The 12,475-nt window shown below is 37.3% G+C and overlaps 1 protein-coding gene across 4 annotated transcripts in view; it reads left to right on the forward strand.

Annotated features, from left to right (window-relative positions):
• Positions 1-10,247, forward strand: part of cnih3 (cornichon family AMPA receptor auxiliary protein 3) — a 53,580-nt gene extending 43,333 nt beyond the window's left edge. Inside the window, exons 5-8 of one of the 4 annotated variants that reach the window (XR_015840192.1) lie at positions 4,231-4,378; positions 4,820-4,876; positions 6,055-6,115; positions 9,184-10,247. Coding sequence is in view for 2 of the 4 variants with exons in the window: in XM_088286535.1 (XP_088142661.1) it covers positions 4,231-4,378; positions 4,820-4,847 (176 nt within the window). In the remaining 2 variants the exon portion in view is untranslated. Of the gene's footprint in view, positions 1-4,230; positions 4,379-4,819; positions 4,877-6,054; positions 6,116-7,060; positions 7,123-9,183 lie in introns of all 4 variants that reach the window. The other 3 variants (XR_015840193.1, XM_088286535.1, XM_088286536.1) reach the window with 3 other exon arrangements.
• Positions 10,248-12,475: the final 2,228 nt, after the last annotated feature.

Here is a 12,475-nt window from a genome sequence, read left to right on the forward strand (position 1 = left end):
GTATACGGTTGTTTATCTCTGTTTTTCAAACATTTTTCCTCCAATGCATTTCAGTGTCTGTCAGTTTTATATAAGGTATATTACCTTTGTTTAACCCAGGCGTGGGCAAAATCTTTGATTGGTGGGCCACAATGGGTTCTAAAATTTGACAGAGGGGCCGGGCCAGGTGCTGATGGATGGAGTGTTTTGGTAACCTCACCTCATCAGAGAAAAAAAATACATTTCATTTTAAATGAAAATGAACAAAAGCATTGCAACAAAATATCTGTGTTTGACACTTTAGAAAATAATTTAGAAAATAAAACATGAACATGGTTTATTCAATTTATTTTTTTCAAGTTTGCCGGGCCGGATTAAAACGTTTAACCGGCCGCATATGGCCCCCGGCCCGTAGTTTGCCCATGGCTTATTTAACCAGATAAAACCGAGGTTAAAGTCAAGATCTCTTTCACAAGAGTGGCCTGGCCAAGAAGTCAGCAGCTCACGTCATGAATGAATAAACACTGAAAAGTATTGAGTAGTGATTACATATTAAAAATAGAAATTATACGCGGACTTTTGCTATTCGAGGGCCGGCCCGATTTGGCATTGACTGTGCAGAAGTAAAAATGGAATCAGAACACAAAAGCATAGGACATGTAGTCTATATTTTGAACAAATTTGAAGTGACAAAAAGTTGAGATACGACACATTATTCCTGAGTAAAATGGGGCCATGTCTCAGAGTTTATTAAGAAAATCATTTTGAATTACTTATCGTTATATAAATAAATGCAAAAGGAATGTGTACAATATTCCTCAAAATGACTGAATTTAAAATAAAGGATGCTTCATTAGTTGAAGGATTTAACTCCCACGGGTGTAGCTACTGTAGATTGAAAAAATAAAACAAAACAAAAAAAACAGCCATCTTTCTCACATGAATGTGCACAAACTAAAGTATTCTTTCTGTATCAGTGTTTCACATATATATTACATTTCTGGAGTCCCCCGAAGGCATCAAGTCGAAATTGGGTCAGCATTAATTCTTCTTTCTCTTGTCATTATGACTGTTCTTCTCGTCAGTGTCTTCCCGATGCCGAGCGCCAGCAACCTGATGGTTCTGAGCTCAGTTGGTTGTTGTTGCAAAGAATGGGCGAGTCAGGGAGAGAACACGTCTTGCTGTTTCATTAATTGGAAACTGTGCCAGATGCCCTCTGGCTACAGATGCTGCTTCCCGTGCAGCTGAGAGATGAGAAGACAAGAAAACGGGGGAGGGAGAGCGAGGCAGAGATGGAGGAGCAGCTGGAAGCTTGGACGGTGAGGCAGAAGAGAACGCATGTGAGTGAGAGCTAATGGAGACAAGGTGATTCAGTGGAGAGTAGCATTGATGGAGAGCCGAATACACACATCTCTAGATTGGTATGTGAGTGCATCTGCATCTTCTTGTGACACCCGCATGGCTCCCGGGTTGATGGCAAATGCCAACGTTGGGTTTTAGTTGTTAAACGGATCGGCAGCCAATCAAAGCAGATGTCGTCATGTAATCTGATGCCATTTTCATTTTAGCTCCTGAAATGGAGTATTATGATATGGCATTTACTTTTTAATTCTTTGCTTCACTGGTTCATTAACGCTGCGTTTGCACTATGTGGTTTGACCCACTTCTGTTATTTGTGCCCATATGGCCCAATTTGAGCATTTGGGAAATATTGAGGAAGAAAAAAAAAACATCCTTCAGTGGTGCCAAGGTCCAATTAACTAAAATTATTAGAACCGGTGAGCATGGAATTCATAAATATTTTAATTCATTTCATGAATTTGGTTGCACTACATGCGTGTTGAAAATACAGTATGTTCAAACACCGAGACACAACTGGAGTCAAGGCTGACACGTTGACACCTGCTGATGATAAACGATTTACTGATAATATTAACAAGTCAGATTTAATATTATTCAAATAACAGCTGATGTTTCCTCACAGGTATTTGCATTTCTGCACGATTATGCACGTTTAAGTCTATTGCATAACTGTCTGATTAATCCTCCATCTTTAAAGCATACTTGATGATATGTATTCAGTAAAAGGTCTCATGAACCTTGACATGGAAATGTATGTACCATAGTTTTTGTTCCTACTTTTTTTTCATAGTTTGGCTGGTCCTGGGACTTTGACTGAGGTTAGTCATCTGCCATATCTCTTGGCAAAAAAAATAATGGGACAGTCTAACTTGTTAGCTAGCTTGCTAGTTTTGCCAAACTCATTCACTTGCAGTCAACATGATTAGGGAATGGGCATTTTGGGTGCAAGTCAAAGCTATATTATTATTGGTCACAGTTTTTGTATAATACATTTCCTCAAAAAATGCGACTTCTGGTGCCACTTGTGTTTTTTTTTATTTTTCGTGAGTCTTTTTTTTTGCCTGGCAACCAGTTCAGGGTGTCCCCAGCCTACTGCCCGAAATAGCTGGGATAGGCTCCAGCGCCTCCCACGACCCTTGTGAGGCGAATCGGTACAGAAAATGGATGGATGGATGGATTTTTTTTTTTTTTTGACTGGTGCAGCAAAATGACAAACTGTATACAGTATTGCAATGATCAAAGGCAAGCTTTTGAGTTGTCTGCTGGACATAGTTATGTGATCTATGTGTTCCACACATCTTCTGGACTCCATTGTTGCACAAACTCCTCATCCCTTGGGTCCATTACAAAATACATTTGTGTTCCGTGAAATGAAACTACCCCGTAGGTAAACAGAGCGCTTTTTCATTTCTTCTAATTTCTTAATCCTAGCCTTTAATTAAGTCTCCCTGGAATGGAGAATCTCCAGGAAAGATCCCAAGATGCCTCCAAAATAATTCTGCTATTAATACTCCTTATTAGTGGGAGTCCAAAATTACACTCCTTATGAAGGAGAACACGCTTATTCTGCTTTAAATTTAAGTATACAGCCAGCATTGCCAAAACTGTGTTCAAAATAGATATGAATGGCATTCATTCATCTATCAATCCCATAAAAGTCTCCATTAATCAGTTTTCCTTTTGGTCTGCCATGAAATCAGAAAGTAATATTATACGTATCACCTCAACAGCTTGAGAAGCCCAAAACGTTTCCATATCCACCAATCATCAACTGCCAACAACCTTGATCTTAAAACGATTTACATGCCAGCATCTTGCATTTAATTCCACCCCTCAACCCTCACCTAGGGCTGGATAATTTTAGAAAAAATTTTTATAAAGATTTTTCTGACGGATATTGCGATTTCAATTTAATTTGCGATTTTCTTCACAATGCATAGTGACATTTACAAACTTGACAGAAAATGCATTAAAAACAATAAAATATGTTACCGTAATAATGCAAGGGCACTAAAGAGGTTTTATGAGGGGGGCAGTTCTTCCCCAGGTTTTAAAAAACACTTGCCGTCAAGTATAATTTTGTATTTACATCTAATTGTGTAAATGAAAATGCATTTTTTTAAGCCCGCAAATGTTTTATGTCATACTAATGAACATGTTCTTTCTACGTACTGTAAATCATTGTCCCTTAGCCAAGCAAAATTGATGAAAACATATTTTGAGACCATTATTATGTGGATCTCGAAACGCAGTACTCTGTGGTGCAAATATTATTGATGAGAATATTAATAATTAATATACGTACGAGATTCAGCTTTTCGTCTTGATGATGTCAGCCGTTTTACGTGTTCCGGTCTGTGAGCATCTGTTAAATTGCTAATCTTATTTTATGTCTAGATACGTATTGATTGAAATATTTCTGTTCATAGCTGCTGGCTCTCTGCCCTCACGACGTTTTAGCCAAACTTCTGTTAAAAATCAACACACCTGAAACACTTATTTGGGGTCTTTTCTGACTGTATTTCACTTAAGCAATTAACACGCTTAGCGACTCCTCGCTTGCCTTCTCGGTTAAAACGCTACTTGTTATTGGGGAAGTTTATTTGTCATCACGGAGGAGATTATCCGCATCACGCAGTTTGTTGCTTCTGCTGTGCATGGACTTATATATCGTACAAATAAAGCAAAATAAATTACTTGAGGGACTTTGGGCGACAGCGCAACACTTAGTGTTAATGTGACCTGCTTCGTGAGCGTGGGGCCGTTTAAAAAAAAAAGCTTTGACGATCTCTAAATCGCGTTGTCTGACATCATGATTTCAGTCCCATAACAATAAATCCTAAGTGTCGAACAGGTCAACTACCCGTGCTGTGTCTTTTGCCATCCGCGGTAGGTACTTCCATTCCCCAACGGATACCAAGGAGTTGATCTACGACCCAGCTTCGGTTATGAACGGCGACACGCTCAAGTTCTGCCTGAAGGAGGCCTGGTGCAAGCTGTCCTTCTTTGTCCTGTCCTTCTTCTACTATCTCTACTGGTGAGCATCCAGCAGAAAATGTGGGAGCCGTAGATGTATCACAGGTCAAACAATCGATTACAGCAGCTGCAGGTAATATACAAGAATACAAGCCGAACTTTACATCAGGAGGTTACGTTTATTCCAACATTTCAAGGTCTGGCGAAGCAGTATGAGTGCAACTCACTGAATAAAGTAACCATTTCTCTAGCAGTCACATGCAATTCAGGTCTGCTAAAATAGTTAGGGTGTACATTTAGGCTTGTCGTTGCTAATGCATGTGATGTTGAGAGAATTTGATTCTTTACTTCATTGACAAGCACTTGAAGAATTTACATGTCCATATTTTATGATTAAAATGTTTATTGAAATGTGTTGCTCTTGTCAATTTGTTGTCCTTGTCTGATGTTGCTGATAATAATCACTACGGATCTTGTTCCATGTGTCATGTGGGGGCTGCAGTGTGTGGAACCTGGATATATCCCTCTAATAGGTCTAACAAAAGGGAACACTTAAAAGGTACCATCCTTACATTTTTAACCTTATATTTATTTATTTCTTCTTTTTATCAACGATAGTCATGCTTTTCATACTTGTAAATGTTTACGTGCCAATGAATACAGTGTATTCACTGGCCACAGCATTAGGTACACCATTTATATTGCGCAAGTGTTTCTTTCATTGGCTCTCATTTCATTGCGTGAGTGTGCCTAAAGTTGTGATCAGTAAGTGGATATTTTTGGCTTCTCGCTGTACAGTGCTTATGTGATTTTAACAACGCCACATCACAGTGTTTTTGATTACTTATAGCTTTGTGATGAATATAGTTAGATTTTTAATGTATTAATTTATATTGACTTGCTTCTGTATGTGTGTGTATTTTACGATATTTGACGGTAAATGAACGGTGGAATTAAGTTTTTGAAAATAATGTAGTGGTTGTTTTTTTTTTTTTTTTTTTTTTTTTTTTACAATATCCTGACCAGCACTATTAATGATAACTTTTTCTGAATGTTTTTATATATAATTATTCATTGAGTATTTATTTATTTATATTATATTTTATATTATATTCATATTTATATATACTTTTTCAGAATCTGTAGTTTAATTAAAATTTTGTACACCACCAGGTAAAATATAGATTATTCACTCTTCTTATTCAAAATCAATGTGACATGTTTAGGATGCAGATGTCAAGATTTAATTTTATTTATTTATGTATTCATTTATTTGTTTATTTATTTATTTTACAAACATTGATATTAATGGACACAAATAATTATACTCTTAAAGTTTTTGACTCCCAAGACTTTGCTGTGCTTCCTGCTGCCATGTTTAAGTGGTGGAATTACTTCAGGGTGTACTTATTTAGTCATAGTCATATCTTGCATTCATTTTCGTGGGATTTTTTTTCCTCCACAAAAAAAAAAAAAAAGCATATTTCTATGTTGCTCCGGGGTTGGTTTGTTCTTGGGAAAATCTTTCCAAATGCTTCATTTCTTACAAGTTCAAAGAAAAGTATACAGACTAAATCGATTAACAGTATGATGCAACATGGGTTTTGTGTTGCTATGTTTGTGCAGCCATAATTATATAAAATTGTGTCATTATCTTTTCTGACATACTGGTTGGCTTGTTGTAAACATTCACCTTATCTCGACCAATTGGTTTACCTCTGTCAATCTATCCTCCAGCTCATACTGGACGTATTTGCTGTTTAAATCGACCGCTTGCAGCAACAAAAGCAGCAGTGAGGTATCTTTAAGAAGTGCTGGGTGATGGTTATTTCACTTTCAATCCCCAAGTTTAGTTTATTATTTTTTTTATCCTGCAAAATAACAGAAAATTGGTGGCAGAATAGGCATCCTTAATTCAAACTTAACTTTATGGCACCAACTGATTTTGTTTAGTTTCATACCCAAAAAGGAACAATTGACACTCCAAATGTAAAAAGTCAAATCACATTAGTAATAAAAACTGACTGAACTGGAAGTGAATCAAGCCAGAAACCTGCATTTCGTGGCCCATTTTCTTGTTACACCAACAATCTATATAGTACTTCTATGTATGTCCCATTCACAATCTGGCGATGATACTTCACTTGCATGTAACGATGAATGGAATCACTTTCACAAGTGTGACTCATAAAATAACAACTCTAACAAACGAAATAAGTGTTTACAGCGGAGTACTATTTCGGCGATACCGATGTGACCTGATTTTGTACATGCAGTCTCTATTACAAACCTATAAAAAACACAATAATCATTATACTAAATAGTTGAAAAAAAAACCAAATGCAACCTAGTGCACACCAAACAACCAAACCAAGACCCCTAAGCGATGGATCCCCACTTGCAAGTGAATTGTGAAACGTGAACCCGACTTGGACGAAATACAACAAGCAGCAGTTTGGCAGATAACATTAATTATAGCTTCAAGGTGTTTACTGCAACTCTCAGTTGAAGTTCAAACTATACATGAAACAAAGATAATTGTTTTGTATTGAAAATAACTTTTTTAAGTGACCGATTGAAGACATGTAGACAGACAATATAATAGTACTCAGTCATACATTCTTTATCTTACGCAAAGAATGTATAACACTAGTGTTGTACTGGTGAGCTCAGAGAGGAGATGAGAACATCTCAATGAGCAGTATCACAATGTATCCATCTGTCTGTTTTATATTGCCCCCAGTTGGTCAAGGCTGCACACCAAAAATCCGAGAAACAAATGAAACTCATATCTCAAGGCACAAGGTGATTTACTTAAAAAAAAAAATCAGCAAATATGTAAGGCGCAGTCTTTCTGCTATTGTATTATAGTAGGAGACCATTGTATGTTGCTGCGTAGACTTCAGGCTAAAAAAAAAAAAAGTACCATAACCCATCATGTGACTTACCTTTTCCTTTTTCCTCTAATTTGTTGTTTCTGTCACAGGAATGTGTTTCTCTTCACTCACTAATGCACTTCCCTTCCCCGCAACATCTTTCCTCCGGTCTTACCTGAACAATTTTATATCTTATGCATGCATGTTGTTGGATGCTATTCCAATTTGTTTTTGAAATGTGGGCATTTATGGGATGAATATTTTCAATACACTTGCTCTTTTCCCTGCCATAAAAATCTGTGCTTTATAGATTCGCCACGCACACTCAAATCAACTTTGGCTCATTTGCTTCACAGATGTGTAGAGCTAATGGGACATGAAATGAGCGACATCTGTCACCTGATCGTGCTGCAGCCAACAAATCCTTTCATGTGACATAATTGTGTTTTTGTCTAGTTTAGTTAATCTACCCGGTGTCAGTTAAGGTTATTTTTCAAACCATGTGGGACATTTGTAGTGACCAAAAACATTAACTATCAACTAACAAATGAAGATTTTTTTTTTTTTTTTTTTTCATTTTTTACCAAAAGTGCATACAAATAATTTAGACACCTTCATGAATAATTCTAAACACATATAAAAATCAATGGCTTCCCCTGAGATGAGTTTGGTTTAAAATACTAAATCACACACGCAAGAATCCATTTACTATTTTCTAATCATGACTTGATTTAATCAACATTCCATAATAATGAAAGGACTCCGCAGAGAGATGTATTTTTTTTTTTTTTTTTTCAGGAGAATTAGTTGATTTCTTGACTTTGAATGCCACCATTACTTGATTGGATTGGAATAAGTGTATGAGGATTTACAATATGCCCGAGTGCTCATTGAACACCGTAGCATACCAAATTCCACTTATTGTAGACTTCCGATCAATATCCTACATTGGCTGCATTTCCCAGCTTTTGTCAGGCACAAACATCATGTCCAAATCATTAGAAATGTAGATTTACATATGTAGAGAGCTGCTTGAGTGTTGAGAGGAAGATGACGATTTTGTGTTTAGTCCTAGTTTGGCAAAACGGTTAGCCAAAGTAGATGTGGGCGGTGCTATTTTCACTGTCAATCACTAATTTGACAATTTTATTTTACATGGAGAAAAAATTCCAAATTATTTTGGGATTTTCATGGCAAATTACTGTCTACGGTATTTTTGATAATTATTGTTTTGGAAATATCAAACAAGTTGTCCGTTACGGTGCAAGACAGACACTGGTTCATCCGGTAAATTCAGAATCCAAAGCAGATTTGACCCATCTCAGGTTCCAGTTCCTTCACCCTGATGAATATCTTTCCCATCTTGTCTTATGTCTTATTTACACCCTTCTACACTCTCCATTTTAGTCAGTGATTGAACTTGAGTAAACATTAACGAACGTGTCGCAGGCTCCCAAAGGCGCCATGGATGAGTACCGACTCATTAGTCAGCTCTTTACTGATCTGTTCTTGTCAATTCGTGGCTCATGAAGACAAGTGTTAAATGCACAATCTGTGACTTCTGTGGAGTGATTTTGTTGTACGCTGTATTGAGGGAGGAATGCGCACATCACCTTGCCTGTTATTTTGCACATTCACATGCTTCTGTGTCATTATAGTTTCTTTTCAACTGCCAATTTTATGCATAACAAAAGTACACAACTTTATTGTTTTGTTTTTTTTAATTTTCGGTTCAAGATAAACTAAAAATTTTTTGTAACGCTGGAGTACATTACCATTTTGAATAGTTGAAACATTTATTCAATTGCTTGTTTTATACAGCATTTTTTTTTGTGCAGATTTCAATCCATGTTGGAAAAAAGGAAAACATCTGAACACATGCACTCAAGTATATTTAGTTACAAATAGAGTTTAATCATAATTGCACAATCCGCCCCCCCAAAAAAAAAGACTTCTCACTTTATTCCTTCTTATTCTTCTTGTGTTTCAGTATGGTCTACTCGCTGGTTACCTCATAACTGACGTATCAACAACTGGAGAGACAAAAAGCCTCTGGATACACAAACTGCCATTTTTACGATTGTTTTTTTTTTGTTTTTTTGCAAGAGACTTAAAGGTATGCCTCTTTGCTACTTCCCTTTCAACTCCAAAAGCAAAAGGGACACGTTAACGCTCGACTCTCCATACAAAAACTACCATTCACAGTTTGATTGAATATAGCGAGTTGATGTCAACTCTCTCTCACACATGCACGGACACGCACACACAATCACACTCACATTCAACTTCCTCTGGAGCGGTGCAGTTATTTACTGTCTTGTAGCAGTGATGGTAGCGCACAGGATGAAAAGCACAGTAGCATTTGCACAGTTTGTCTCAGGCACAGCAGTACTGCCCGATCCAGCACAGCTCGGACGTCGTCCCGCTTCGGAACCTCACAGACTGTAGCATCAGTGAGTCAGGAATGGAGAATGCGTGGATGAACTGGATCACGGGGAAGGAAACAATTTTCGATGCAAGGTACCAAGAGCGGAACATACATACATCAAGACTTAGTGTGGTGGGCATTTTGATGTACTCTTTGTCAAAAGGCATTTCCAATGGATACATGGAGCTACTGTATACAGCAAATGCCTTCTTCATGTTGTTTTAGTGTTGTTCTATGAGAAACTTTTCTAAAAGTCCCAACTAAAAGACAAACCGCTTGATCCAAGTCTCATTTACACATGTTTGCACAAATCTTGTATTTAATCTTGCACAACGTTTGCGATATTTGGCTGTGTGTTCATGATCACGTATGATCGGTCATACACACTGGTGAAGGTCTTCCAGTATGTCAAATTTAAAACAGGGAAGCTATAAGTGATCATTTTCTAGTTCTATTTAAACAAGGGACCAAAATGCTCTTTTGGTGATTTATTACGTCAAGTGTGAGATTGTATCGCATTCATGTTTATCTGAATTATTTCTTCCAATGTTAAGAATGATGAATGAAGCACATATTGTTAATCAGTCACTCATTCTAAATCGAATAAAAGCAACTGTAGCTGCTGACGTAGGCGTCACCTCCACTGACACGAAATACACCACCAATGCTTGCAATAACACACGATTCCCTTAAAGTAAGATATTACTCAATAGGTCACATGGAATTTTTGCAGGCGTTTTCCGAATTTAGTCTGCAACCACTATGTGTCCAAGTCCAAACCACCTCCTGTTCCCATTCCCAACATCAACCAGGAGTAGATTGGAAGTCCTGCATTTTTCCCCTCTTGTATTTTGTCATTTTCTATCCTGACTGTGTATGTGAATTTAGATATCGTTTATGAAATAAACTATTTTAAAAACAAAAGTGTATGTTGTTTTGATATGAAAATGGCCTCGGTAAAAGATTCTGTCAACATTTCTACGTGACTGGTTCTGTTTTGTTTTTTTTCCCTTGTGGTCTTAGACCAGTTGATTTGATTAACATTCAAGTTTTACCTGACCGAACAAACCATTTAAAGAGAAAAAAAATGAAGAGGCTATAGTGTGCTAATATGGAAGCATCCTTAAATATTTATCAGATAGGAATATTGTATTAATGATTGCTATTGTCTGTTATTTTTTTTTTTAATTTTATTCATGCACAGCACTTTTTTTATAGTGCTCCAGAAATAAAGCTTAGCTGTAATTGACTGCCGACCAATCCAGGGTGTATTCTAGGTTTTGCACAAACTGACATAGGGTCAATCATAACTCTGAACAGGATAGGTGGCAGAAAACTGATAGCTGGATACAAATTAATACTACATCTAAACAAAAACAACAGTTGACGTACTACTACATAAAGTAATGCTTTGGACTTGTTTTGCGACAACTGGAAATTGAGTTTTCTCAACCCAGCCGGCCATATTCATATTGTGTTTTATCACAGTAGAACACTGATGTCCCTTGCAAAAATGCAAAAGTGACACGCTTCAGCAAGCTGAAAGCTGACTTAAAAAGTTCTTTGTATAGAAAATAGTTCTAATTATTAATTTAGATGGCCATTATGTTGAAACACATCCAGACTTGGATATTTATTCATTTTATACAGGAAGAATTCAACATGACAATTGTCACAGACGGGCGACTTATGTGCACAGATGGACACAGAGGCGCTCCAAGCGCCTTCGCTGTACTACACCCACTCACCCACCCCAGTACCAGTAAGTGCATTTAAACATGCACTTGCGCTACTATCACCGGGGTGAAAATTTTCCCAGGGCACACAAAAAATTTGGCAGCATTCGCAAGCATATTGTCAAGCCCTGTCTCCCGTCCTATTGTGGTGAAAGCAACTGTCGCTGTCCAATTTGTATTTTACACATCGCTCCAGATGATTACATTGAAATAAAATTGCTGGGTTCTGTTAAAAGGTAAGGCGGCTTTGTTTATGGAGCGCATTACAAACACAAGTTAACTCAATGTGCTCCACATTTTTTTCAAAACAACATTAAAATATAAAACACAACATTTAAAAAAAAAAAAACAAGACTTTAAAACGTTTAAAAGCACAGTACAGAATTAAAAAGTAGTTTGCTAAAATTACTAAGGGGACATACAGCAAAAGACCATTTCTTTCTTTCTTACGGTTCCGGGATGGTCCAGAACACAATTAGACTCTAAAAGTGGTAAACTCTATTTAAAAGCATTTACACTCTGGGCTAATTTCAGTTCTTTTGCCATTTGCGTGCGGCATAACAGCTAAATGCTGATGCACCATGTTTATTTTGAACTTTGAGTCTGCTGACCTCAAAATCCTGCTGGTTTTATATTCCATGAGCATTTATTCAACATATTCAGTACCTAAACCAATCAGAGAGTTATAGACAAGTAGCATCATTTTAAAATGAATTCTACAGCTGACTGTGAGCCAGTGTGAAGTCTTTAGGACTGCAGTGTCGCTTTGTTCTGGTAAAGGCAAAGACGAACACGTGCGGATATAAATACCTGAAGGGAGATTGGTTAAATCAGAAGTAAGTGACCAAGAAACCAAGAGATGAACTGATGTGGATGTGAGCAGGTGTTCAAGTGTGTGTTCAACCCGTGGCAGACACGGGGTGACAGATTGGTGACAACCTGTCGTCCGAGTATGCTCTCAACACCGATTCCATGCATCTCATCATAATTACACTCGACAGCCACTGCTTACCTTCTGACCCCTCATCATCTGCACGTGTTTGTGTGTATGTGCATGAATTTAGATTTAGAGTCCCCACCTCCCGCATTAGCCCCCTCTCATTGCCTTCTCTTTTTCC

The sequence above is a fragment of the Idiotropiscis lumnitzeri genome, chromosome 21, assembly GCF_059441095.1.
Source record: "Idiotropiscis lumnitzeri isolate Australia: NSW breed Sydney's pygmy pipehorse chromosome 21, RoL_Ilum_1.0, whole genome shotgun sequence".
NCBI classification, from domain to species: Eukaryota; Metazoa; Chordata; class Actinopteri; order Syngnathiformes; family Syngnathidae; genus Idiotropiscis; species Idiotropiscis lumnitzeri.